Below are 25729 nucleotides of genomic sequence, written 5' to 3'. Positions count from 1 at the left end.
AAGCTCTTTGCAGAAGAGACACCAGAGAAAATCATTTAATTTCTGGTGCTTAAATTGCCATTTTCAGCATGGGCTATTGTGCTGACAGCAGCTGGTGCTTATGTAGTCGTACTAAACCCTTTCAACACAGAGAGATGGGCTAGTATCGTCAACTGGGAAAATGAGACCCAAAAACCTGGTCAAAGTTCCAGCCAAGTTAGGGCCAGAGCTGCTCCCGCTGCTAGGCCAAGCGTCTCTCCCAACAAGACACATACACAATCTTGATTTTTGCATAAAAACCCCTTGATAAGTCTGCTGTTTACTGGGATTTCTCTTCTTCAGTTTTCTCAGGTGCTAGTGTCTCTCATGTCTTTCCTTGGATTTCTCGCCTTCTGCTCTCACAGGAATTCTGCAGATCCTTATTTTCTGTGTGAAACTATTTCTTCACCTGCTGGTTTAATTCTAGAGGAGACAAGAGTTAGTAAACTGATCATTCATGTGCCATTTTACCAGGCTAGGAAATGCTACCACGTGTGTTAACTCTCCACTGCAGTTTCTTTTGGCTGAAAAACAATAACAACAAAAACTCAGGGCCTGTTCCAATGACCAATAAAGCCAATGGAATAACCTTGACTTCAGCGGCAATTGGACCAGCAGCTTCCACCTGAGGATCTCTAAACTGTTTATAATTATTAATGAGTTAAGACTCATCATCCCATGAAGGGGAACCTGGAAAACAGAGGGCTTGACTGGGTTAACCTTCTTGTTTAACCTTGGACTTGTCAGAGTCAGAAACAAAGCCCAGATCTTTCCAGGATCTAGTCTGATGCCAGCCAGGCCAGCCAGGTTCCTGAACAGAAGGGCCTATATTTTTGCATTACTGTTAGGCCCTAGAAGCAAAACCAAACAAAAACCGTATACTAATTCCGATTACTCTGATTCGTTGCTGGATAATGTCATGAATGGAAAATAAGAAGGGACGAGTCGTATGTCCTATCAAGCTACTGGGAATTACACTTTTTACTGTGAAATGTGACGGCATGAATTTTGCTATGGTACATTTTATACCTAATTATTAGTATTATTGGCATAGCACTGTAAATGGACTTGGCTCTTTACAGCATGTGTAGAAAGATGAGCTGTCCAGCCCAGAGGTCCTGACACTCTCGGGTTTGGCTACACTTGCAGCTGTACAGCGCTGGGAGTTACAGCTGTCTTCATACAGCTGTGTAGGGAAAGCGCTGGTGTGTGGCCCCACTGACAGCTACCAGCGCTGCAGTGTGGCCACATTTGTAGCATTTGCAGCGGTGTTGGGAGTGGTGCATTATGGGCAGCTATCCCAGCGTTCAAGTGGCTGCAACGTGCTTTTCAAAAGAGGGGGGTGGGGTGGAGTGTGACAGGGAGCATGGGGAGACAGAGAGAGTGGATTTTTGGAACTGACACTGTGTCAGCTCCCTGCCTTGCAAGTTCTGACCCCTTCCCCCACCCCTCTCTCATTCATTCACTAAATGCAAATAGTCTTCTTTGTTTTTTTCCTCACAGACCAGATAAGCAGCTGCTCTGAAACGGACCGCCCCCCCCACCCCCGCCGCGCTGCTTCTCTCCTCAAGCAAACACTAGCTGTGGACATTCCAAAGGGATCCCCCTGCCTTCCTCATTCACAGCAAACAGTAGCTGTGTTTGTTTTTTAGATAAGCAGCTCCGGGAGCCCCGAGTTCACAACAAAACAAACAGAGGCATCACAACAAAACAAAGAGTGTTATCTTTACTTAAAAGCATTATGGGAAAGTTCCAGAGGTCAGTTACAGCATAGTAAGATTAATCACTGTTTACACTGGCACCCCAGCGCTGCAGCACCAGCGCTGTTCTCTTTATTCCTCTCGTCGAGGTGGAGTACATGCAGCGCTGTAGCCAGGGAGATACAGCGCTGTATGTGCCTTGCCAATGTGGACGGGGAGTAAGTTACAGCGCTGTAAAGCCACCACCAGCGCTGTGACTCTGAAGTGTAGCCAAGCCCTCAATCAGACCATTCACTTAACACCTTGGGAAATGTTTTCATTTGCTTTTTTTTTGGTAAGTTGCATGCACCGGTTGGAAGCTGGTGATCCACTAGCTGCTAGTGGAAGATTCTTGACTAAAATTGCTGCATAGGTTTATTCTTTTATTTTTAAAAAGCTCTTTTAGAAATCCATTGCCAGCTCATTGCTGTCTGTAAGTGACCACCTTGCTGCTATAGAAAAGACTTGCAGTACAGAGCTGCTGTTTGACTCTGTGCAGGAGGGAAGCAATTAAATAGCTTTTAGCAGCTGAAGACATGAGCAGAACCTATTAGTCTGAGATCAGCTGGTGGTGGCTTCCATCCTGTTTTCCAGCACCCTTGAGGATCATCCTGTGTTTATCAGAAACCCTCTGATCGATACTGGGAGTGGAGAAGCATTTTGTCTTCGTGGCCTCTCTGAGTTGGCATTTCTGGGAATGGCCTTGGCATGGCAGCACTCAGAGCCATGGCAGGAGTGAAACACCAGCTCTCCAGAGTTAGATTGTCAAAGGGTGATGCCCGGAGTATTTGGAACGGCCAATGGAAGCAAAATACCTAACACTTTCCATGCCCCCCTGACGCCCTTTATGGAGAGTGCATTTTCTAAATTTGGTTTGGGTCTTCCACTTCCCTGGCCCACCCACACCTGGACTTCAGTGTCCTCATTGTGATGATGACTCCCAGGGTTCACTTCATTTGCCGTGTGTGTGTTTCTCCTCAACAAACTCTTCTGTTTGCTTGGGGCCAGATTCCGATGCCCTTGCTTGCAAGAAGGGTAAGGTTCTACTCAATGCAGACCTCTGCCCACGCAGTTCAAGGCCTGGACGTATTTGGCAGCCAGTGAAACTGAAGTTCAGGTTTACTGCTGTGCCACTACCTATTTGCAGCAGGAGCTGCGCCAGCAGGTGCCATTACGGGACTGGGGTTGTACTTTGTCCTGTGCTTTGTGTGGCTCTTTCACACCGCAACCGGGTGAGGGGAAAAATAGTTGCTGATAAAGAAAATGTGGTTGCGAAGGCACAAAAGTTATCTGGGGTGGGCAGAACTAAGGGGCAGTTGGATCATCTGAAACTACTTTTAAATCTTAATTTTTCAATGGCATTATTAGTCGATATTTGCATTGCGTTAGCAGCCCCAGTCAGGGAGGAGGGTCCCATTGAGCGAGGCACGGTACACGTACCATGAAAGGACAATTCCTGACCCCAGGACCTTAGAATCTAAGGCTAAGACAGACAACAGGTGGATTCAACGAACCTGTGGGGCCTACAACGTAACCGTGAGACGACTGTGATCAGTGTAATACCCAGCAGTGGTAGAACAGCAGCTGCCTAGCTGTCATTCAGTGTTATGTAGGCATCGCCGTAGAGGTGAGCTCTGATAAGAGACTTGGAGGGTGACACTGTAGTGGCTTTGCAGGTGTTTATGGGGAGCACCGCCTGTGCATAAAGGGTAGCATGGGAGAAAGGATGCAGGCATTAGAGCAGAGGTGGGCAAACTACGGCCAGTGGGCCACATGCAGCCCACGGGACCGTCATTCCCGGCCGGGGAAGCCAGCCCCCGGCCCCTCTCCTGCTGTTCCCCATCCCCTGCTGCCGCGCAGGAAACACTCTGACCTGCCGTTCCTGCCGGGCTGCGTGGCTTACGCCCACCCACCTCCCAGGCTTTCCAATAAGCCAGTCCTGCCGCTCTGAGCAGCATAGTAAGGGGGCAGGGGGAGGTTGGATAAAGGGCAGGCGGTCGTGGGGGCAGTCAGGGAACAGGGAGCGGTTGGATAGGGGATGGGGTCCTGAGGGGCAGTTAGGAGCAGGGGTTTCCGGGGGGTGGTCAAGGGACAGGGAGCATGGTGTGGAGGTTCGGGGGTTTGATCAGGGGACGGGGAACGGCGGGGGGGTTGGATAGGCGTGGGAGTCCTGGGGTGTGTGGATAGGGGGCAGGGCAGTCAGGATGGGGGGTTGGATGGGGGCGGGGTCCATGGGTGGCGGTCAGGGGACAAGAAGCGGGGGTGGGATTGGATGGGTTGGGGGCTCTGAGGGGGGCAGTCAGGGGGTGGGAAGTGGGAGGGGGCGGATAGGGGGCAGGGGCCAGGCTGTTTGGGGAGGAACAGCCTTCCCTATCCAGCCCTCCATACAGTTTCACAACCCCAATATGGCCCTTGGGCCAAAACGTTTGTCCACCTCTGCGTTAGAAGCAGCATGGGACTGCTGAATGGTAAAGACTGGCATTGTTGATGAGGCGTGGTTGGGAGCTGACGCTCAGCGGTGCACAAGGGTTGACGAGGGCTGGGGAAGAGGTGAAGACCAGTCATTTGTATCTGATGTGCTGGAAAAGCTGATGTCCCTTTAGAAAGTCAGCGGGACATGAACGCCCTCTTTCATTCAAGGCAATCTGGCCCTCTTTTCCTCTCGCGCCCGTTTTTTCAATGGCACCGGGGGAGGCAGACGTGCACCTAAAGGGGAACGGTCTTAATCTGAAAGATTTAATTCAGAAAACCAGACCCTCAGATGGGCTCTTGATATCTATTCTTCTACTATATTATGGAATACTGTCGAGGTGAGATGATGGCTAATTGTAAGAACAAGTCAAGTACTGTTTAAACAGCTAATTAATGTCTCCTAATCAGCACTTGGTCCCTCGAAGACTGCATGGCAATATCTCATCTGCAGAAACACCTTGATAATTCCTGTATGAGCTGCACGGAGAACATATTTAAATAAACTCATTAGAGATTTCATACAGATAGCAGCTACAATTACCAGCTTGTACAAATTAATTTGCGTTTTTTTCTATTCTTTTTTTTTTCTTGCCTTGACTGCCCAGAGCTTCTGCTGATCACGTTCTTGCTGACAGTGGAACATGAGTCCCGATGGCAGTGTAGTAAATGCCTTCAGAACGCTTGCCGATGGAGGAGAACACCCCCTGGTGTGAGGGTGCAGGTGATGTCTTAGGCACAAACTGTGATGAATGTAGATTGAGACTTAGAAGAGCTCCTGCTGGTTGAGTCTCCCGCTGCCAATGATGTCTAGTTAAAGCGTTGCTAATGCTTCCGTTCTCTCACGGCAGACAGCTGTCACTTTGACAACACTCGGGGATTAGTAATGTCCAATCCTGGCTGAGGATCCATTTCATTCTCAAGTCCTCCTTCAGTTACGTGAAAGTGTGCCTGCTGGGCCTTGTCAGTGGACAAGTCCGAGGGGAGGGAATTGGTGTTGGATCAGTTAAGTGATACAATTTGGGGTGATTTATTAATGCAGTCCACAGTAACAGTCACGGCTAAATATAATCTGATCTACTGCAGACATCTACTTACCACTGTTTGTTGTTGGGTGGTTATGGGTTATACACCCTGTCTCCTCTCTTAGTCCAGCAGCCATTTGAGAAAAGCATGTGGAGGGTAGAGATAGGGTCCAGTGAGACCTAGACAAATTGGAGGATTGGGCCAAAAGAAATCTGATGAGGTTCAACAAGGACAATTGCAGAGTCCTGCAATTAGGATGGAAGAATTCCATGTACCGCTACAGGCCGGGTATCGACTGGTTAAGCAGCAGTTCTGCAGAAAAGGACCTGGGGATTACAGTGGACAAGAAGCTGGATATGAGTCAGCAGTGTGCCCTTGTTGGGCTGCATTAGTAGGAGCACTGTGAGCAGATCGAGGAAAGTGATTATTCCCCTCTATTCAGCACTGGTGAGGCCACATCTGGAGTACTGCATCCAGTTTTGGGCCCCCTACTACAGAAGGGATGTGGACAAATTGGAGAAAGTCCAGCAGAGGGCAACGAAAACGATTAGGGGGCTGGGGCACATGACTTATGAAGAGAGGCTGAGGGATCTGGGCTTTTTAGTCTGCAGAAGAGAAGAGTGGGGGGTGGGGGGATTTGATAGCCACCTTCAACTACCTGAAGGGGGGTTCCAAAGAGGATGGAGCTCGGCTGTCCTCAGCGGTGGCAGATGACAGAACAAGGAGCAATGGTCTCAAGTTGCAGTGGGGGAGGTTTAGGTTGGATATTAGGAAACACTATTTCACTAGGAGGGTGGTGAAGCACTGGAATGGGTTACCTAGGGAGATGGTGGAATCGCCATCCTTAGAGGTTTTTAAGGCCCAGCTTGACAAAGCCCTGGCTGGGATGATTTAATTGGGGATTGGCCCTGCTTTGAGCAGGGGGTGGGACTAGATGACCTCCTGAGGTCCCTTCCAACCCTAATCTTCTATGATTCTATGTGCTGGTTCATTGGATCCTCTAGACTCGGGGGGTGGGGGGGAATGAATTATTCAAGGAAACCATCCAGCAGAAATCAGTATTTTTTGTCATAGCACACATGGGATTTGGGGGTTCAGAATACCCAGATATAGGTGTCCTCTAGGCCACAAAAAGCACAAGCACAAACAGCTCGCTTGAAAGGTGACTCCTTTCCCCAGATTTGCACTGAAGTCTTGTGTTTGACTTATGAGCAAGGTAATGCCAGATACTCATGAGCTATGTGCAGGTGATGTACAGGCAAGCAAACCGTGCATTGCTAGGGGTCTTATGGTAGAGTTGCAAGGATTTTATTAATATACAAGGATCAACTGAGATGCTATGCTGCCCTCTACTCCTGCGAGGTGTAGATAGCAGGGCCCAGAAGATTGGGCCCATAAATAGATGTTTCTGCCGTCCCCTCTAACCATATGGCAGTCAGAGTGGACTTAGTTTGCCGTCACTCCTGTGGGTTCACTTGCCACAGACTAAATCCATCCATGAATGGCATCCGCCAGTGGGCAGCATGACTTCTGGGGTTGTGCTCCCCTATGGCTGCGGGGCTTGGAGGCAGTGTGGCTCTGATCTTTGGCAGATCCCCTAGGATCCATGAGTTCAGCAGGACACTCTGCACCCCCCCCTCAAACCCTCTCCTTTGCCTCCCTTTGGGGCTAACCCACCTAGGAGCAGCTAGACCTCAGTAGATCTTCTTATCATTTTAACACAGTCGCACTGACTACAGCTTAGGAGCCTAGGAGTTGCCACACTGGATCAGAATCAAGGTCCATCTATCCCAATGTCCTGTCTCCGACAATGGCAGCACCAAGTGCTTCGAAGGAAGCTGTAAGAACCCTGCAGCTGGCAGATGTGGGGTGATTTGCTCCCCTGCCCCACTGGGTTTCATCCTGGTGTCTACTAGTTAGAGAATGGCCTGAAACATGAAGTTTAATAACCCTTCACAACCTTTTGTTATCACGAATTATGTTAATGACACATCACGCTAATTACGCTTGTTTTACCTGCCTGTCAGCTGGACCGTGCCTCTGCCGGTGTGAAAAGAGTTCTCTGTGTCTTGTTTCCTAACCACCACATAGGTAGATTTCCTTGTGCCAATGAATGATGCAATATACACTAGGTGTAGGGACAAATCCTTCCCCTTCACTCTTCCTCCCCTAAACCCAGGTAAAGAGGCAGAATGAATTGGAGACTAGCTCAGGAGCACCCACAGATCCCAGCACCCCTTTCCTTACATGTGCCGTGTGCTGGAGCACACCTCTGCAAGCGGGAGAGGGTGCTTCCTACACTCCATGGGAGAACACGTTAAAACATACAGGCCACCCCGTCTGTCTCTTATGGGCATCAGGGTGGCCTCGGAGTGAAAGCACCAAACTTCGGTCTCAGGAGATCTGGGTTTATTTCCCAGCTCTGGCACGTGCTCCCTGTGTGGCTTTGGACAAGTCACTTGGGCCTTGTCTACAAGGCGCCGCAGTCTGGACTATGGGAATGTGAACTGTAGAGCGCTGAACCGTGTTGCATTCTGGTTGCCCCATGTAAACCCTCCTGGTGTGAACTTAAACTTACCTAGTTTGCATTGATGTAGTCGCTTCTACACAATGTTAATCCTTCCTTACCTCACTGGTGCTTTGTAAGGCTAAATTCACTAATGATTGTGAGGGGCTCTGATACTGTGGAAAGGGGAGTCAAATAAGGACCTAGACAGATGGATTAGCATAGAGATGCCAAAGATCTCTCAGGCTCAGAGGCATCTGGTTCCATGCTGTACATCTATGGAAAACCAAATATAAAAATGGAGTCACACAAAATAGAACCAAGCCTCTATTTCAAAGCAAATTAAAATGTAACACATTTAAAAGTCAGCTCGCTTGGATGATGGAATAAAATCCAGTTCCCTGGAACAAACACTAAATATTAATGAAAGGATATTGTCAGTGGTGCATGCAAAGCAATAAATAGCATTTCCAGTTGATTAAATGTTTAACCAAATTTGAGAGCTGAAGCTGCTTTTGGAGTGGATGTCACATTTGTAATCTGATTTTTACAGTCCTGCTCAAATTAAATGATTTAGTTGGGGATTGGTCCTGCTTTGAGCAGGGGGTTGGACTAGATGACCTCCTGAGGTCCCTTCCAGCCCTGATCTTCTATGAAATAAATGCTGTAAGATTTTTGCCCCTATAAAAGACCAGGCAATCCAAATCAATTTCTTGTTCACTTCAGTGGCAGCCATTTGAGGGGTGTGTGTTGTGTTTTGAGCGTTTGTACAAATCGCTGGGGAAGGGCTCAAATCGAGTATGAATCACGGTTTGTGGGAAACGTTGGATCACTTGTAATATTGGCATGCTGTTCTGGTCAATGTAAAACAGTTTAAAAAGAAATGATGCAGAGTACATGGGACCCTAGAGCACGCTTTCTAGAGACTTCCACTGAATTATTTTTATTCTGAGTGTTGGAAAATGTTACACAAATAACTTTCAGTCATTGCTGGATTTATCAAGAGCAGGGGAAGCGTTACAAGGTAGTGAAAGTCTTGGGCTGTGTTTCCACAAGAAGCGCTGCGGTTGTGCTGCTATAGTTTAGACCAGGAACGGAGGAAGTACCCTACAAGTGTGAGGGTACCTCTCCCCGCATCGCTCGCCCTGATGGCTGGTAAAAGTGGGAGGGCCCTGACCTCCCCTGTTCTGGCGACCCTGGTTTAGACACTTATCACAGTGATGGAAGAGGTTCTTCCATCGCTGTACTAAACCCACCGCTCCAAGAGGCGGTAGCTAAATTCTTCCGTTGACCTAGTGCTGTCTACAGAGGGGCTCAGGTTGGCTTAAATCTGTCTCTCAGGGGTGTGAATTTTTAAACACACCCCCAGAGGGACATCGCAAGGTCAACCTACATTTTAGGAGACCTGGATTTTACTGTTGTCTAAACCCAAACTTTTGTTGTGTGACCTTTGGGCAAGTCACAAAAACCCCTTATTCCATCTGTAAGACTTAGCTACCTCCCTCGCACGGGCTCTGTGATATATAGAGGTAGGGTCAGATTCTCTGCGGTTGTGACTTCAGCGAAGTAAAAGAGGGCCTGGCAGCAGAGCATTTGTGTGATTAATGCACTTTTCAGATCCTTCTAGCCACTCCGTACCCCCGTATTGCTGAGCAGGAGGAGGTGCTATAGAAGTAATAGTAATGTAAATAGTCCTTTAATATACCTCAAATCACTTCACGTTAATTTTTGTGGTGTGTATCATTTATTATTTGGAGTGGGGTAGCACCTAGAGGCCCCCAACACAATTGGGTGGGGCCCCAATGTGCTAGGTGCTGGGCAAACACATAGCGAGAGAGAATCTCTACTTTGAAGGGTTTGAAATCTACCTGTCAGGTGTGTGTTCTCAGCTGAAATTCATTGAAAATGTATCAAAGATGCTGAGGGTGTTTTGTTTTGTAAAGGCCAGAAGGGACCACCGTGGTCACCTAGGTGGACCTCCAAAGATTTGTGTTTCAGGAGAGACTAACTGATGCACTCCACTCTGATCCAGCAGGGGCAGCCTTGCCAATCTAGGTGCTGTAGGAAAAGTGTGTGTCCTGATTTGCGTTTGACCTGCTCCCTGAGTGAAGTACTCTGTGGATGTGTTAAAGGCTTCCAAAATAAGCCTCAAGTCACAATCCAATTGAGTGCAGCCACAATAATTCCCATTGAAAGCATCAGTATTAAGAAGTTTGCATAAATTACCAGCATATAACTACCCCTTCCCCCTGCCCCAATGACTCAATCATCTGTTGTGGTCCCTTTTAAAAAAAAATAATAATCCAAAAGGTAGTAACTCATCCGACCTTGTTTCTTCCTTTGACAGATTCAAACAGCAGATCCCTTTTTAGCAGCAGCGTGACGCACTGTGCTTTAAATTCAATTTAAAATACAAACTATTTATACCAGCAAGCAAGAGACTATAAATCTGATTTCTCAGTCATTAGTGGATCTATAAGTTCAGGACAATCGTTGCATAACTAATTGAATCAACTCTTGGCATGCAAAACCGGTGCCCTGCTTATCTGAGTGTTGCATCTCTTCGCCTGCCGAAGTCTGCCTCACTCGCAAGAGGTCGCACTTTGTGCTTTTGGACCAGCATTGCCTTCCAGATTCCCTCCTCTCTGCTTCTAAGAACTGGTCATTTATCAAATACACCTAGAATATATACATAGATGGAGTAACAAGACACATGCAAAGCGGGCCATGTTCAGCTCTGGTGTAAATAGGTGAAACTTGGTTGAAATCAGTGGCACGGCATTCCCTTTTTACAGATGAATTTGGTCCTAAAAGTGCCACTGACATAGCTGCAGCCACTTCACAAACACACAGTTATCTGTACGTTCGTGAATCGGGCAGGTGCTAATCCTGTGCGTGTGGACCTGATCCAAATTCTGTCGAAGTCACCGGAAAAAATTCCCATTGGTGATTCATTGATGAATTCCCAGATGAGTCGGGGCAATGCTCTTTAGATCATAAGATCTTTGGAGCGGGGATCCTGCCATCTGTTTGTCTATACAGCCTCATTGCATCTGTGCTGCCTCAGAAATCATTGGAAATTGAAAACAGAATGTGCTATACTGGGTGTTAATTCATCGTCCAGGGATACATTGTGCATGCGTGGGTGCGCATGAATGAATACAGAACCACTACTAACAAAAACATATAATAGAATCTTGGACATGTAGGGCTGGAAGGGTCATCTAGGGTCAAGATGACCTTAACTCCATCCCTGTGTGCAGAGTCAAGATTAAGGGCTGGTCTATGCTGAAACTTGTATCGGCATAATTACGTCTTTCAGCATTGTGAAAAATTCACCCCCAAGAGACGTAGCTATGCCAACCTAGCCTAGGGTGACCAGACAGCAAGTGTGAAAAATTGGGACAGTGAGTGGGGGGTAATAGAAGCCTATATAGGAAAAAGCCCCAAATATCGGGACTGCCCCTATAAAATCAGGACATCTGGTCACCCTAACCTAGCCCCTGCTGTAGACAGTGCCAGGTTAATGGAAGAATTCTTCTGCCGATCCAGGAGGTGGATTATGATGGGAGAACCCCTCCCTTTGCTGTACTGTCTACACTGAAACGCTACAGCAAAGCAGCTGTCCTGCTGTATAATTTTAAGTGTAGACAGACACTAAATATAGCTAGATTATCCCTGACAAGTGTTTGTCTAACCTGTTTTTAAAAGCTTCCAATGACAGGGATTCCACAACCTCCCATGTAACCTGTTCTAGTGCTTAACTATCCTTATAGTGAGAGAGTTTTTCCTAATATCCAGCCTAAATCTCCCTGGCTGTAAGTTAAGCCGATTCCTTCTTGTCTTACCCTTGGTGGACATGGAGAACACTTGATCACCATCCTCTTTACAACAACCCTTTACCTATTTGGAGACTGTTATCATGTCCCCCCTCAGCCTTCTCTGGACTAAACGTGCCCAATTCTTCCAACCTTTTCTCACAGATCATGTTTTCTAAATCTCATCTCTTCTATGTAATGGTCCTAGATAGCAATGGACAAAGATGACACAGGAGAATAGACAAGACCCCAGAGATTAAAACTGGCAATCGCGAACAGGCAAAGGCACAATGGACATGCAGAGAGAAACCCACTGGCTTATCTGAAGTGTGTATCTGTCATTTAAGGAATAGATAGGTTCACAGGAGTTTGAGATAAAATGTACATCGGCATCAGACCCCTGAACTCGGTCTCGAATTACCCTGCAGAGGATCAACCTGGGGGAGCGATACCTTAGCAGGGTTGGGGCCTAATACAGAGCCTTTGAAGTCAGTGGGAAAAATTCCCATTGACTTCAGTGGGCTTTAGAACAGAGTCTTAGTGAGGTGCCAGAACTGGGAGGGGAAACAGTACAACCTGAATGTCCCCCTCTTGGCTGCTTGTGTTTTCCTTTGCACAGCCCGAGCCCAGACATACAAGCTCACTTCATGTGACCTAACTCAGTCACTCAGCACTGCTTCTCTCCTCCTAGTGACCAGAGTTTTAGCTTGTGAGGCCTGGAGTTTGTATCTTCTTATGGCTTCAAAAGCTAAAATAAAGTATGGGAGCAGGCAAGGAATTGTAGTAAATTGGGCCATAGTTTATCTGACCCAGGGCAAAAGAATTGAGAAAGTATGGAAGGATTGGCATGAACAAGGAGCAGCAGCAGAAAAAGAAAATACTACCCTTAATATTTTCCCCTCTCTACACAGTAGCAACAGTCCTGGCTAGTGTATTTTAGACTTTCCATTCCTGGCTTCCCTGTGAACAAGTTACTGAGGTTCTAACCTGATGGAAAAATGTATACACTACTGGGGTTTAAGGTAGCTCCCGAGAGGGTTACAGAATTTAGAAAGAGGTGTTCTCTAATGTGTTCTATTTAAGCCAAGTCCGTTCAATATCTTCTGCTCCCTTCTAATCAATTCTTGAATGATCATTCGGCTTCCGGTACTTTTTAGTTCTTTATAAAAAGGTTGTGTCTGTTACGGGGGTAGCATTGTCAACACTAAAATAAGTAACCGCAACATGTGTGTCTCTGCCTCAAACACCCTTTGTTTTTTGTTCGTTTAGGTAGCGAGATGGGAACACAAAACTCGAGTTCTCAGTAGAGTCTGTGGCTCTCCATATACTGCATGTTACTGCCTGGGCGCTGTCATCCTGCTGCTTAACTTTATACGGAGCCATTGGTAAGGAGCCTATTTTATCACTTCACGTTAAAGCAGGGATCGGGCTAGTGACTATGGAACCGGGGCTGGCTATATCATGCCCCACCTCCCTTTGAAAAGCCATTTGCCTATTATGCCAAACCAGCCAAATTTAGGAGCCAAACCCAGTCCCCTTTTTTTGCCGCAACTACAGCAAAAATAAAATCGAAGAAGGAAACAAAAATATTTCTATTTCCAAGGCAGGAAGGGTGGGGAGTAAATAGGAAAATCAGAAATATTTCAAGGTGGCCTCATTTAACTGTATCAGTCACTGAGGGTCAAACTTTCTTGCTTTGTATCCCTGTTCTACAAAGAAAAGGGATGGCCCAGTGGTTTGGGTACAAGCCTGGGATCTGGACCTTTGGCTCTCAGTTCTCTGTTTGTACACCTGAGCCAGCAGTCCTGCCCTGCCTCCCAGGGGGCATGTGAGGGTAAATACATTAAAAAATGTGTTCAGATGCTATGATAAGGGGGCCCGAACCCTATCCCTATATAAGATCAATAGATTTCATATGTCTTTCCACTGACCTGATCGTGACTGATAACTAGCAGATTATTTTTAAAAAGAGCATTATACAGTTCCTTGCAAGTTTTATTTTCTGTATTACTATTTCATGAACTGGATGCTGGCCAAGGATGCCGGACTGCTGGTGTTTGGAGAGTAAAGTCTTGCAGGCGCAGAACAGGTGTGGCATAGGCATTGCCTGGACAAGGTTTTCCAATGCTGCCCCGGCAAGACCTTCATTCTCCCTGAGGGGGTCTTTCTGAGGAGACCCCAAAACAAAGCTGCTTCTGGCTCTGTGATCTGAATGCCTGTTGACTAGGCGTTGCTGGCTGAGATCAGCAACTCATTTCACATGGGTCACCATGTATAGCCCTTAGGTTGCATCAGCTTTGGGGGACCAGCAGCCTGGGCTAGATTTGAAATGGCAAAATTGGGGAGATGACACCAGCTGGGTCCTAGTGTCCCCAGAGTGCGTGTGAGTTGGGGAGTTTCTCCCCTGCACAGTGCTGGGTCAAAAGGAGCATTGCGGGGAGAGGTGGCCCAATTTTATCCACTCCCTTCCCAGTGGAGCAGCATAAAAAGGCAATGCAATGGAAAATTCGGCCCACAAAGTTTACATCACGGTCTTTGTGGCTCTATATGTATTTAAATCTGAAGTTGCTTCTTTTGGTACATCTGCTACGGCAGCTGACTAAACAGACCCAGATACATAGCGTATGTGTCGGTGTGATGCTTCCTTTCCTGGTAGGATTGTTGAGGCATTTTTAGCTTCCTTTATTTCTCAGCTGCCTCCAATTAAAAGATTTCATAATCTAATCACATGGAGTCTTAATGCTGAGAGAGTTCAATAAATTCTGCCTGTGATTGAAATGCTTAACTGGAGAAATATAAGGACTTTGTGAGAGCTTAGATGCCTGGTGGGAAGCAACCGACCTGTGCTAGGCTGAAAGGAATCATTTCATGCCATGTTAGATGATGTTCATTCAGGAGGTGTGTCCATGGACCAGGCATTTAGCAATATGGAGCTTTTTGCCTTTCACTCACTGGTTGGAATCCAGAAGGAACCTATGGGAGTGAAGTGCCCAAATCCCACTGCCTTTGAAAGCCTCCCCTGAGCTATTTTAAGTACTTGTGTGGTCTCTGTTGCCACAGTATTGGAGCACTTCACAACGGGGTGGTGCTGTTATCCCCCTTGCAGCACTAGAACCCGGGCCTGAGGCGCCTGGGGCAGCCGATGTTCCCATGTTGCCACCAGGAGGCCGTGTGGAGCCACATCCAAGGAACACCATGGAGATTAGGCGCCGCAGGAAGAACCGCCCAAAGGGGCCAGAGCAATAACAGCCTGCAGCCCTCTGAGGGTATGTCCACGCTACAGTTAAACACCCACGGCTGGCCCGTGTCGGCCGACTCAGGCTTGCGGGGCTCGAGCTACGGGGCAGTGTAGACGTTCAGCCTTGGGCTGAAGCCTGGGCTGTAGGACCCCTCCCCCTTTATGGAGTCCCAGAGCCAGGGTAGGGATGGGGTGGAGTGGGGGGGAGCATGCCCCTGGCAGATTAGAAACTCTGCGCCTGTGTCTCAGGCCCCGCCATCCCCTAGGGACGACCCTGGGTATGCCGCGACTTTCATCCAACTGCAGCGCGCTGAGTTGGTGGCCTCTCTCTCAGTGGACAAGAGTCCTTGTGGCAAAGATCCCTGATAAAATGGATCTTACGGCTGGGACGTTGGGTGACTGGAGAGCTGTGTGCTCTCCCAAGCCCTGCCACTGACACGCTGTTTGATCCTTGACAAGTTGCTTAACTTCTCAATGTATCCATCTGTTTAAAAAAACCCAAAATAAAGCACCAACTCTCTGGGGCAGGGGGCTTCCTTGATGTTTGGAAAACACCCATGGTGCCCTTTGTGTGCTGTAGCAGTGTAAAGAATAACTCACCCGTGGGTCCTTGGCAGGTATGCACAGAGACACCCCTGGGGTATGGCCAATCAGGGTGACCGCCCCAGGCCCCATGCTTTGAGAGGGGGCCGCGCTCCGAAAAAATCATGAGCAGGCGGATGGGGAGGTGAGGCGGGAGGCGGGCGGGCTGGGGCGGTGAGTGGCAGGCGGGAGGGGGGTGGGCAGACAGCAAGGAGGAGAGTGGTTGGGGGCGCGAGGTGGAGCCCCCCTACCAGAACCTCCCTCTCTCCCAGCACCTCCTGCCTGCCAGTGGGCCCTGCTGATCAGCACCTCCCACTCCCTCTCAGCGCCTACCACCTGCCACAGATCAGATGTTTTGCGGCATCAGAAGGCACTGGGGGTGGGGGAGGGGAGAGGAGAAGGAACTGGGCGGGGTGGGGGTGGGGGCAGGAAGAGGAGGCCTGATGGGTGCCCCAGGAAGTTGTCTGGGCAACCATGCAGCCATTCTGGCTTGCTGCAGCTCTAGGCTTGCATTGCCTCGCTTTCTGACCTCCAGTCTCTGACCCTGACTCTTGCCTCCTGACTTCAGCCTGATAAATAGTCCTGATTGCTGGTCTCTGACCCTGGTCTTTTGATCCCGGCGCTAGCAGCTACTCTGATCCCTGTTCACCTGCTGCCCCATGGCCATTCTTGACTCGGTGACACCAGCCCAGCAGTAACCACTAGGCAAGACTGCCTATGCTCCAGTCCTATACACCCATTTTGCTGATGGGAAACTGAGGCACAGAGAGACTAAGCAAATTGCCAAGGGCACAGCAGGGAACTGAACCCATGTCGTCTTAATCATTGGACCATCCTTCCTCTCTGCTAATGTCACCTGAAAAGTCAAAGAATGGCATGGCGAATGAGAGACCCTCTCGCTCTTAGAGATGATCCCTCTAGGTTAGGACTGAGGTGCACTGGAAAGGCGGGATGATTAGGGAAGCTCCCACTGTTGTGGTCTCTGTTGCTTGGCTAGAGAATATCTGTCTAGCATCTTTGACCAATGGGTTGGGATGCGTGTGTGGAGGATACGTTTTGAATTCTGTATTGAAACAAACGGGGGAAAGCAGAATCGCGTTGTGTTCAGTTAGTAGAATCAAGTGATCTCTGTTAGCAGCCTTTAAGCATCATGTTTTCTTGCTCTGCTCTCTCTTACGGCTATTTACCCTAACTGATTTCGTACTGGAATGATTGGAGGGTCTTCATCGTGATCTGTTTGCACAGTACAGTGCATGTACAGCTGCTGTATTTTTTAATCTTCAGGACCAGAGGAAACAAATCTATGCATCCTCATTAACAGTTACAGTATTTCCTGTGTAGAAGAGTGGGGATTACCTGTGCATTTAGCAAGCAGGATGTTTAAACTCTTATCTGAGATCTCCCTTGATAATGCCTATGTTAGCTAATAATATAGAATGGATGAGATACTGTACATTATGGTAATATGTCCTTAAATGCTAGTTCAGTGAAGGTAACACAGATTCTTACAGACTTCACCCTTGCCACATTTTGTCTAGGAGTTGATAGGTTAGAGTCACTCTAGCCGCAGCGCGGTAATTAAAGATGGGTCTGAACTAAATTCCCAGATCCGGTTATGCCAGGGTCAGAGCTAACAGGTTTGTTAGTACTTCAGATAATTTCAATGGCATAAAAATTGGAGTGGAATTTGTACATGGTTTCGACAAATTTTGCTTCTTAGAAATGACACTGCCCGCTGCCCCCCACTCTCCTGTATTCCTCACGGCCACCGCACGTTGCTGAAACGCATGTAGGGAAGCTTGTAATTAGTTTAGACCATAATTGAATTTAAGGCCATAAAAAATGTCATGTGTGTATTTGGCTTATGTAATACAGAGATAAGTCTGTTTGGATTTCACAGGGGAACGGTCTCACCAACCAGTTTCACAGCTGAGCTGGTTGCCGGCTTTCTGGGATGCAGCACGATCTGGTTTTTGACATGCACAACAGCCAGTTCAGCGGTGGAGGACTCCACGTTTTCAGAGGCTGTGCCAGCTACTAAACTTGTTGGCATGGCTTGACCACTGGCATGCACAGCTCTGGCAGAGCTCCCTTTGTGGACACTGTTGTTAGGGTCCCGTACGCTAGACCGGCACGCTCCTAACCTTCCCTCAGACTGCAGCACTGTCTTTCCCCTGGTGTCTCTGGCACATAGGCACAGGCTTTACGTCTGTTACCCCTTCAAGGAAATTGGGTTCCACAGCCCAGCTGCTCTGGGCCCCCAGGCAGGCCCAGGGTCTCCCCTCCCATTTCACTGTATTTACACAGACATTACAGACGTGGTGGGGGCCTGAACTGGGGCCTCGCTACAGGTGTCCCCTATTTCTCCCCCTCTCATCAGCCCTGCCCCAGGACCAGTGCTGACCCCTTAGATTTCCCAGTAGCTTGAGCACACTGTCTCCTCGGGCTCCAGCTGTGTGGGCACTTTGCAATTTAATCCTTCAGGGCCTGTGAGAGGTAAAGCAAACAGGTCCACACGTGGGCTTTGCAGAGGTTACTGAACACAATTACTCTTTACTTTAGAGAGTAAAAACAATAAACAAATCCAGACAAAAATAAGAGATGCCTACACGCGTTTCCCAGCCTCAGTTTCCTCACCACTCTTCTTGTGAGCACTCTTTGGGCTTAGGTCAGAGTCCTGTCGGGTGTCTAGGATCCTTTTCCTCCAGCTCATCACTTCTCCTCTGAATGACGGAGTCTCTCGCTCTGACCCTGTAGTCAATGCCCTTCCACTCGCGCTCTCAAAATACCTGGTGAAAGACCCTCTCTTTTATAACCTCCGGTCCCTTTGTTCAGTGATCCTCTAATCAGCCTCATCAATTGATCAGCATCCCTCTCCAAGTGATCCATTGCTTAGTTAGCTTCCCCCTCTGGAGTTCAGACTTGAAAACCTGGGCCTGAGTGGCAGCCCTCTCATTGTCCCCAAGTGCTCTAGTTGAATGGACTATTGTCAAAGTTTAACGACCTTGTTATTGCCAGCCCTGTGCTGGGTGCAAGAATTTCTCCTGTTACCTCCTGTGGATTTTAGCTCAATATGGAGGCAAAGGCTAGCTTTGCAGTCAAAATAGAGTTTTCAGTCTGACAGATACATAGGGAGTTCCCACTATCGCCTAGAATTCATAAGTGTTACCTAGACACAGTCTCCAAATCACCACACAGGTCATAATGAAGGCTTGAAGGAAGGGCCTGGCTTTAAATCCCTGAGTGAAGGCCTCGCCATGGGGCAGCCAAGTTACTGGATATCACTAATGTCACACTGAACAAATGTATGTCTCTGTCCAATTATGCAATAATACTTAGCATGTATATAGTGCTTTTCATCTGAAAATCTCAAAGCACTTTACAAAGGCGAGTAAGTGTCATCATCACTAGTTTGCCGAGGAGGTAAACTGAGGCACAGAAAGGCGCAGTTACTTGGCCAAGGTCAGACAGCAGGTCATCGGCAGCAACCCAGTTTCATGACTCATGGACTTATCCACTGGATCAAGTCCATCTTAAGTGACCTATTCTTGTAGTAGGTTTTTTTTTTTTGTTTTTTTTTTTAATTTGCATGGCTTCCCAAGATGACCATGTTTTTATATGTGTGTGGTTTTGGTTTTAACCTCTGCATTTAATTGGTACCAAAGTAGGTTCAAAAGGTGCTGTAGTCCAAACATAGATCTCTGCCAGGTAATCTTGATTGGCGAGAGCTGTGGCTTCAGAATGGTGGTGATGTGTGCAGATGAGTTTTGTTAAGAGCCATCGCCTCTCCAAAATGAGCCTGCTTTCAGCATGGCAGGGCCCCTAGTGAAAATGCTGACCGTTGTTTCTTTGCTCAAAATCTGATAAGTTCCGATGGCCTTCACTCCTCATTCCTGGCCCCTGCACGTCCATAAAGACATCAGCAGGCCCAAAAAACTACAGAGCACAGATGGCAAAAGAGCAACAAACATGATTGTGAAAACATAAGCAGTGCCCCGTTGCCTAATGGAGATGCTGTAATCTCAACAGCTGCTTATGTCAGGAAAGTGACTGCAAAACCCTGTCTTGCTGTTTCATTCGCGGCTCCTTTCTTTTCTTTTTCTGAGTCATGTCTGCTTCAGCGTGGCCGAGCCAAACTAACTAGTAAAGAGCAGGCTGTGCCTCGTGCATTAAATAAATTACCGAGCAGGTTCCTAGTCCAGAAGCTTTGGCGATGGATGGTGGCTAGTGAAGCAAAAAGAGAACATCTTGTGGTTTGGGGGGGTTGGTGGTGGTTCAGATGCCAGGTCGACACTGTAATGCTGGCCATTTAAAAAACAAACCCATCAAATGTCTTATGTGGGCAAGTGGTGTCTCTGAGCAAGAATGAACTGTGGACTCCACCAGGTGTTAATTTTTTCAATAGCTGCAGTTTTTTATTTTAACTGCAGTTTTAAAAGACTCTCTCAAAGCCAGGGGGAGCATCCCTGGAGAAAGCGCAAGTGGTTAAAATAAACCTTCGCAGCGTGTTAGCTTTTCCTCCAGTGTTGGAAATAAATCCTGCTGCACTGGACAAGAGAGGACAATGAAAAGCAACGAGAGCCTTGTGTGTCTTCAGTGTAGTTGGAAATGAATATCTTGGGTCTAAATATATTGCGCACCTTAGTCAGTAGGTGCTTCCTATCTGGAACCTTCTTTATCAAACTCAGCTCATTTCTTGGAAATGGCTCCTGGAAGGCCTCTGACCTAGGGAACTGTTTAGCAAACTGCGTAAGAGAATTAATTGCTTTTGGGCAATTGTTATGGCCGTTAGATTAAAATTCTCTGTGATCAAAGTTCTTTGTTCTCGCGGGACCTCTCTTACCTGTAAAAACCTTTTCTGATCTTCTGTTGTTTGGCCGCCCCAGAGGTTTGCGACATTTATCCTGAGAGTGCCTGACTTGACAAGCCTTTATTCTTCCCTTAATTTATGGCTAAAATGACTCTCCAATGCATTAGCCTAATTGTTGATATCTTTCCCCCGTGTGGACTCAATACAGCCTCCCTCCAGTGCTGTCACCTGATCCCTCTAGTTTCTCTTTTTGCAGTGCTTTCTGAATATGTATGTTAAAGTCCCAGTTACTTTCCCCTCTCTCTCTCTCTCTCTCGGTTTCTATGCCGTGCCCATCACCTTGGTATCTGAGCACCTCCCAGAGTTATGAAGTGAACATGAACATCTAAAGAGAGAGAGAGAGAGAGAGACTTCTCTGGCTATCAGAGGCTGGATTTTGGTTGTTTGTGTTATGATTTATTTTTGGATGGAGTATTATGGTTTGGGGGCTGGGCAAAGTAAGTGGGGTTTACATTTTGCTCTGCTGGCACTAAGGTTCCTGGCCATCCTGATGGCTTCTGGGAAGGAATTCCAGATCTGTGAGCCAGTTGTCGAGCTCTGTCTCCTGCACGCTGGAGTTTCTCACCTGAACTTGACAGTTCCAGGAGAATGAAGCCATCCTAATGGGATCTTACCAACCCCTGCCACATCTTTCAGGCAGGACAGCAGGATTGACCATCTCAAATGCTGCGAAGAAGCCTAGCAATGAATACTGGATGCCCATGGCCAGAGGAGAAATCCCGTGCCATCAGTGCCAGCTCAGCTCCATGCCCTGGGCTGATCGGGAGAAGTCCAGGATATTGGCCGTGTCTAGACAGAGCTGGAGGTGAGCCTTGGTGAGCTGCTCAATGAGCTCGCTCAGGAATGGGAGGTTAGACACTAGGAGAGGATGGTTGCATTGGGTCATTGTTTCTTAAGCCCGGGTTGGATTGCAGGGGGATGGTCTATCTCCCTCCTCAAAGGGCACACTGACAGTCTTGGTAGGAGGCACCCCAGCTGTTTTCTCATTGCCCAAGAAGGGCATGGAAGGGAGGCCTCTCTTTTCCTGCCCTGCTTTGGACTTCCTGTTGCGAGCGGGCTGAATTCAAAGAGATGTGTTATTGGGCCGACATCTCGTACGCGGTTCCTGCTTTCCTGAGAAGCCATCTCCGATGCAGGTGATTTTCTCTGAGAAGTAGGTTGATAATTTGTCACCGCTGGAAGTGCTGATGATTCATGATCCGCCCCGAGTGTGAACGAATAACCTGGGGGGAATCAGATGATCTAACATTGGGCCCTGTGGTGTCATTTAAACAGACACTGTCAACTTGAATTTCTTTTAAATGGGCTACTTTTTGAAAATGCATGTCCCTTTAAAGAGCATTGGGCAGGAGTATTTCAAATTCCTCTTACAGACACATTTGATAAGGCTTTCTCTCCTCCCCTGCTGCCGTTGCTGGTAAAATACAGCCTTGCAGGGTTTGGAGGAACAGTATCCATGAGCACTGAATGCATCTCCTAGAGCAGGACATGAGAGAGTGATGTCTGCCACACTTCAGGGTACCTGCACCTGTATTCCCTCTCCATGGTCCCTCAAAGGTACCCACTTAAGGTTTCTATCTCCCTGCCGTAGGCACAGACTCCATGGTGCTCGAGGGCTGGAACACCCACAGAGAAAAATTAGCGGGTGCTTAGCACCCACTGGCTGCCAAGCTCCCCCCACCAGCACCGCCCACCTGCCAGCAGCCCACAGTGATCAACTCCTCCCGCTCCCTCCCCCTCCCTCCTGCATGCTGTGGAACAGCTGTTCCGCAGCATGCAGGAATTGCTGGGAGGGAGTAGGAGGAGTTGAGACAGGGTGCGCTCGGGGGTGGGAAGAGTCAGGGCAGGGGTGGGGCGTTGGGGGAAGGGGTGGAGTGGAGATGGGACCTGGGGCTGAGTGGGGGTTGAGCAGGGGTCGGAACCTGTGCTCCCTGCCATCACCCCTCTTGGTTGGTGACGCTTATCTGTCTCCTTCCTGACTGGAGGGGTTTAAGGCTGCATTACACTGTAGGATGCCCAGCAAGCCAGACTACCTAACAACCAGTGGCTGTGCTTTGCTTTCTCTCCGAGCGCTATGAACAGTGCATCGCCAGCAGTTACAAGTTACCTCACAGCTCTTTCTGAGCCAGCATCTTTGTTCTTCAGATGAAAGCATCACAGAGAAAACATTAAAAAAAAATTCCAAGTTCCTAGACGCAAGGTACATGCTTACCAGAGGTGTCCTGTGGAACTCGAGGAGGCCAGAATCTTTCCTGTCCTTTGGCACGGGTAGGGATGACCCTTTAACTGGAGGTCCTGTTCGTTGGCTGGATCAGGAAAAAGGCCAAGTCGGTTTAAACAGAGCCCTTTTATGCTGGAAGCCCTCTCTTTGGCCACTGGTCTGTGGAAAGCCCAGTTGGAACCAGTCTATGCAAGTCTCCCCGGGGTGAGATACCTGTCAGGAAGCGTTTACAACCTGCGTGATTCACCTTATTCACCCCCCACTGTTTTGCGTTTCTGGAGGCGCTAAAAGCAACCCTTTCCCCTCCTGTTGCTGTGTACAAACCCTGGCCCACAGTGATACATAAACCATTCATAACCCTAATACAATACATTCCCCCAAAACTACTGTATGCGCGTTGCAATATCTGTCCCAATTTTGTTGTGCTAGGGCACAAGGTAGGAAGTGCAAATGACCGTCAGCAAAACAGAAGCTGTCTGTATACACAGTGCTGTCAAACAAACAAGGGGAGCAAACTTTAACGAAAAGAGACATTTTTTGAGGGTTCCTTGTAGAAATAGTAGATATGAATGGGCTTGTGGGCTGCGATTGTCAACACCCCCCGGGAGGAGTTACATACTGACCTAAATAATATGCAGGCAGGTGCTGTTAGTAGTTATCAGTGAGAAGAAGCTGGGAAGAAAATGATGGACAAAGGAATTGTTGATGGTAAAGGCAGGAAGAAATAATCTGCTATTGTGACGCTGCTGGTCGCAGCATTCGCTGCGAGTGAATTATTGGATCCTCTACCACAATCGGCCCCCGTTGACTGAGAGGAGCACTCACTGCCAGTTTAATTATTCCTGTGTAGTGGGACTGCTCTGTGAATAGCAGACTCAGTGGCAATATCGTTACAGCCGCTTCCATATTTGCTGCACCTAAAACCTTTGCCAGGGAAGAAACGCTTGCATAATTCTCACTGTGATCTCCCTAAATAACCTCCCACCTCTGCCTAGACTTTCCCGTTATTAAAAATCTTGCTCGATCGTGCAGAGACATCCTCTGGCGATGCTCTCTGCCTCCCTATGTCCAGTTCTTTCACAACCATTTTTAGTTCTCCGTTTTAAGAGGGTGGCTAAAATTTGTGGGGCAAATAGTGCTCATTCTCACAGCAGCAACCCAGCCTTCTTGACCAGGCCCTGGAGATCTTCCAAAGGAAGGTGCTCGCACAGGGCTATTACTGCAGCTCCTAGGATGACCGGATATCCCATTTTTATAGGGACAGTCCCGTTTTTTGGGACTTTTTCTTATATAGGTGCCTATTACCCCCCATTCCCTGTCACCCTAGTCAGGCCTGAAGCCAGCATGGAAGATTCAACTAGTGCAGATATCAGTGCCCAGTTAGCTGGTGGAGATTCACACGCCCGGAGCATCATGTTGCAGTTCTGCTCTGGAGACTGTACAGGCTTCCAGGTGGTTTCTGAGTGTAGTTCAAGGTGCTGGCCCAATCAACAGGGAGGGCCGAGCCCTTTTGAAAATCAGCTCACTGATTTCACTAGCCTAAATATGGATTTAGGAGCCTAGCTTCAGGCTTCTATTCTTGACAATCTTGGTGTTTGTCCCCTCTGTACCTGGCTGGATTCCCTTCTGCAACCCGTAGGAGAGACCTTCCTTTCCCATAAGCCCAAACAAGCTTTATTCTTGCTTTTTATGTCTTTGTACCCCTGTTCAGGCACAAGTTTGAAAATCATTCCCACCTTTATGGGCTTTATTCTCTGCAATTTCACACCTCGTTTGTTAGTTTATTTCCAGTCCATTTGTTTTAGCTCACAAAGTTAGCGTCACATGCAGAGCAACAAATGGATCATCTCAATGAGCTTGTCTCTCTTAAGAGAACAGGTGGGGAGAACCGGGTCTGTTACCTTGGGCTCTTAATTTAAAAAACCCCATCCATAACAACCTACAGAAATGTGTTGTGCAGTGCTATTTCTTTGTACCCTATGCAGCCTCTCCAGACGGAAGTTTTTGGACAGAGCCTTCAGTTTTATAGACTCATAGACTTTAAGGTCAGAAGGGACCATCAGGACCATCTACTCTGACCACCTGCACATTGCAGCCACAGAACCTCACCCATCCTGTAATAGACCCCTAACCTCTGGCTGAGTTACTGAAGCCCTCAGTCAGGTGCTGCAATTAATCAGGCAGTTCCAGATCAGTGCAGCTGGGCCGATTAGTTGCCTAGCAGCAGAGTTAGCAGGGAAGCAGGCCAGTAGCTGGTCCTAGTTGGCCAGACCCGTGATGCAATCCACCTCCCCTCCCCCCCTGCAGCAATTCTTTGTATGGGAACATTAATACTGGGGATGCATTTAATGTCTCAGGCTCGGCGTTTGGAAATGCAGTCCGGCAGGTGGAAACAAGAAGAAGCCAGAACCAGGAGATCTGCCAGCACTTTGCACATCCCCAGCGAGTGCATCACTGCTCCATGAACTACAGCTTGCGATCCACTGGGACGGTCCAGACACTATCTTGCATTAGGCTGCTCTGAGTGTGCTCTGATCTACAAGTAGGCTGCAGCTGGCGGAGCCCAGGATGGACCTTCTTGGGGGCTGAGGCAGGGCATTCTTTATGGAGGGCCCTTAGCTGTGTGCTACCCTTCTGCCAGAGGTCGAGTCAGCTGAGATCACCTCACTTCCAGAGTGCAGTGCAAAACTAACCCCTGTACACAGACCTTCCCTTGATAAGAGTTGCTGAAAAGTGGCCCAGGGATGCAGCTTCCTCTCCCGTGCCATTCAAGCAGTGCCACAGAACATGTTCTTCTGTCAAAAAGCAGTAGTGACTTCTTAATCCTTCGGATCGGTCAGGTGCTTGGATCCCACGGTGATCCGTGCTTTATAAATGCATACCGTAGATAGGTAGATGGCTGTTAGGTCAGTGGATCTGGGCCTCCATGCATGTGCTTTGGGGTCATGCCCAAGGCCCACTTCAGTGGTGGTCCACCCTCCTTCCCTGCCCTGACTGCATGAAATAGGGGGAAGTTCTCAGGTCATGGGGTTTACAGCAAGAAGGGTCATAGGGTTCCTATTTGCAATGGATTTCAAACCTATCTGGACACTGCATGGAGTTAATTGTCTCCTCCTCGTAATAGATGATATGGTGCTTTGGTAGGACACTGGGCTGGTACAGTAAAGATGACATGTCCAAGACAAATAGTGCAAGGAGCATTGCAGAGACATATGTTAAAAGGGTCATTTTAATGATGCATC

General features: G+C 48.1%; 1 protein-coding gene across 9 annotated transcripts in view; it reads left to right on the top strand.

Annotated features, from left to right (window-relative positions):
• The window catches only part of PEMT (phosphatidylethanolamine N-methyltransferase), a 97345-nt gene that overhangs the window by 37467 nt on the left and 34149 nt on the right, over window positions 1–25729 (top strand). For all 9 annotated transcript variants that reach the window (XM_039492133.1, XM_039492128.1, XM_039492130.1 and 6 more), the window contains one exon: window positions 12846–12961. In XM_039492133.1, the coding sequence (XP_039348067.1) occupies window positions 12846–12961 (116 nt within the window). The remainder of the gene's footprint in view (window positions 1–12845; window positions 12962–25729) is intronic.

This window comes from Mauremys reevesii, linkage group 10, assembly GCF_016161935.1.
Source record: "Mauremys reevesii isolate NIE-2019 linkage group 10, ASM1616193v1, whole genome shotgun sequence".
Classification (NCBI taxonomy): Eukaryota; Metazoa; Chordata; order Testudines; family Geoemydidae; genus Mauremys; species Mauremys reevesii.
Note: the sequence above shows the minus strand (reverse complement) of the source record. Positions and strands in the feature narration are given on the sequence as shown.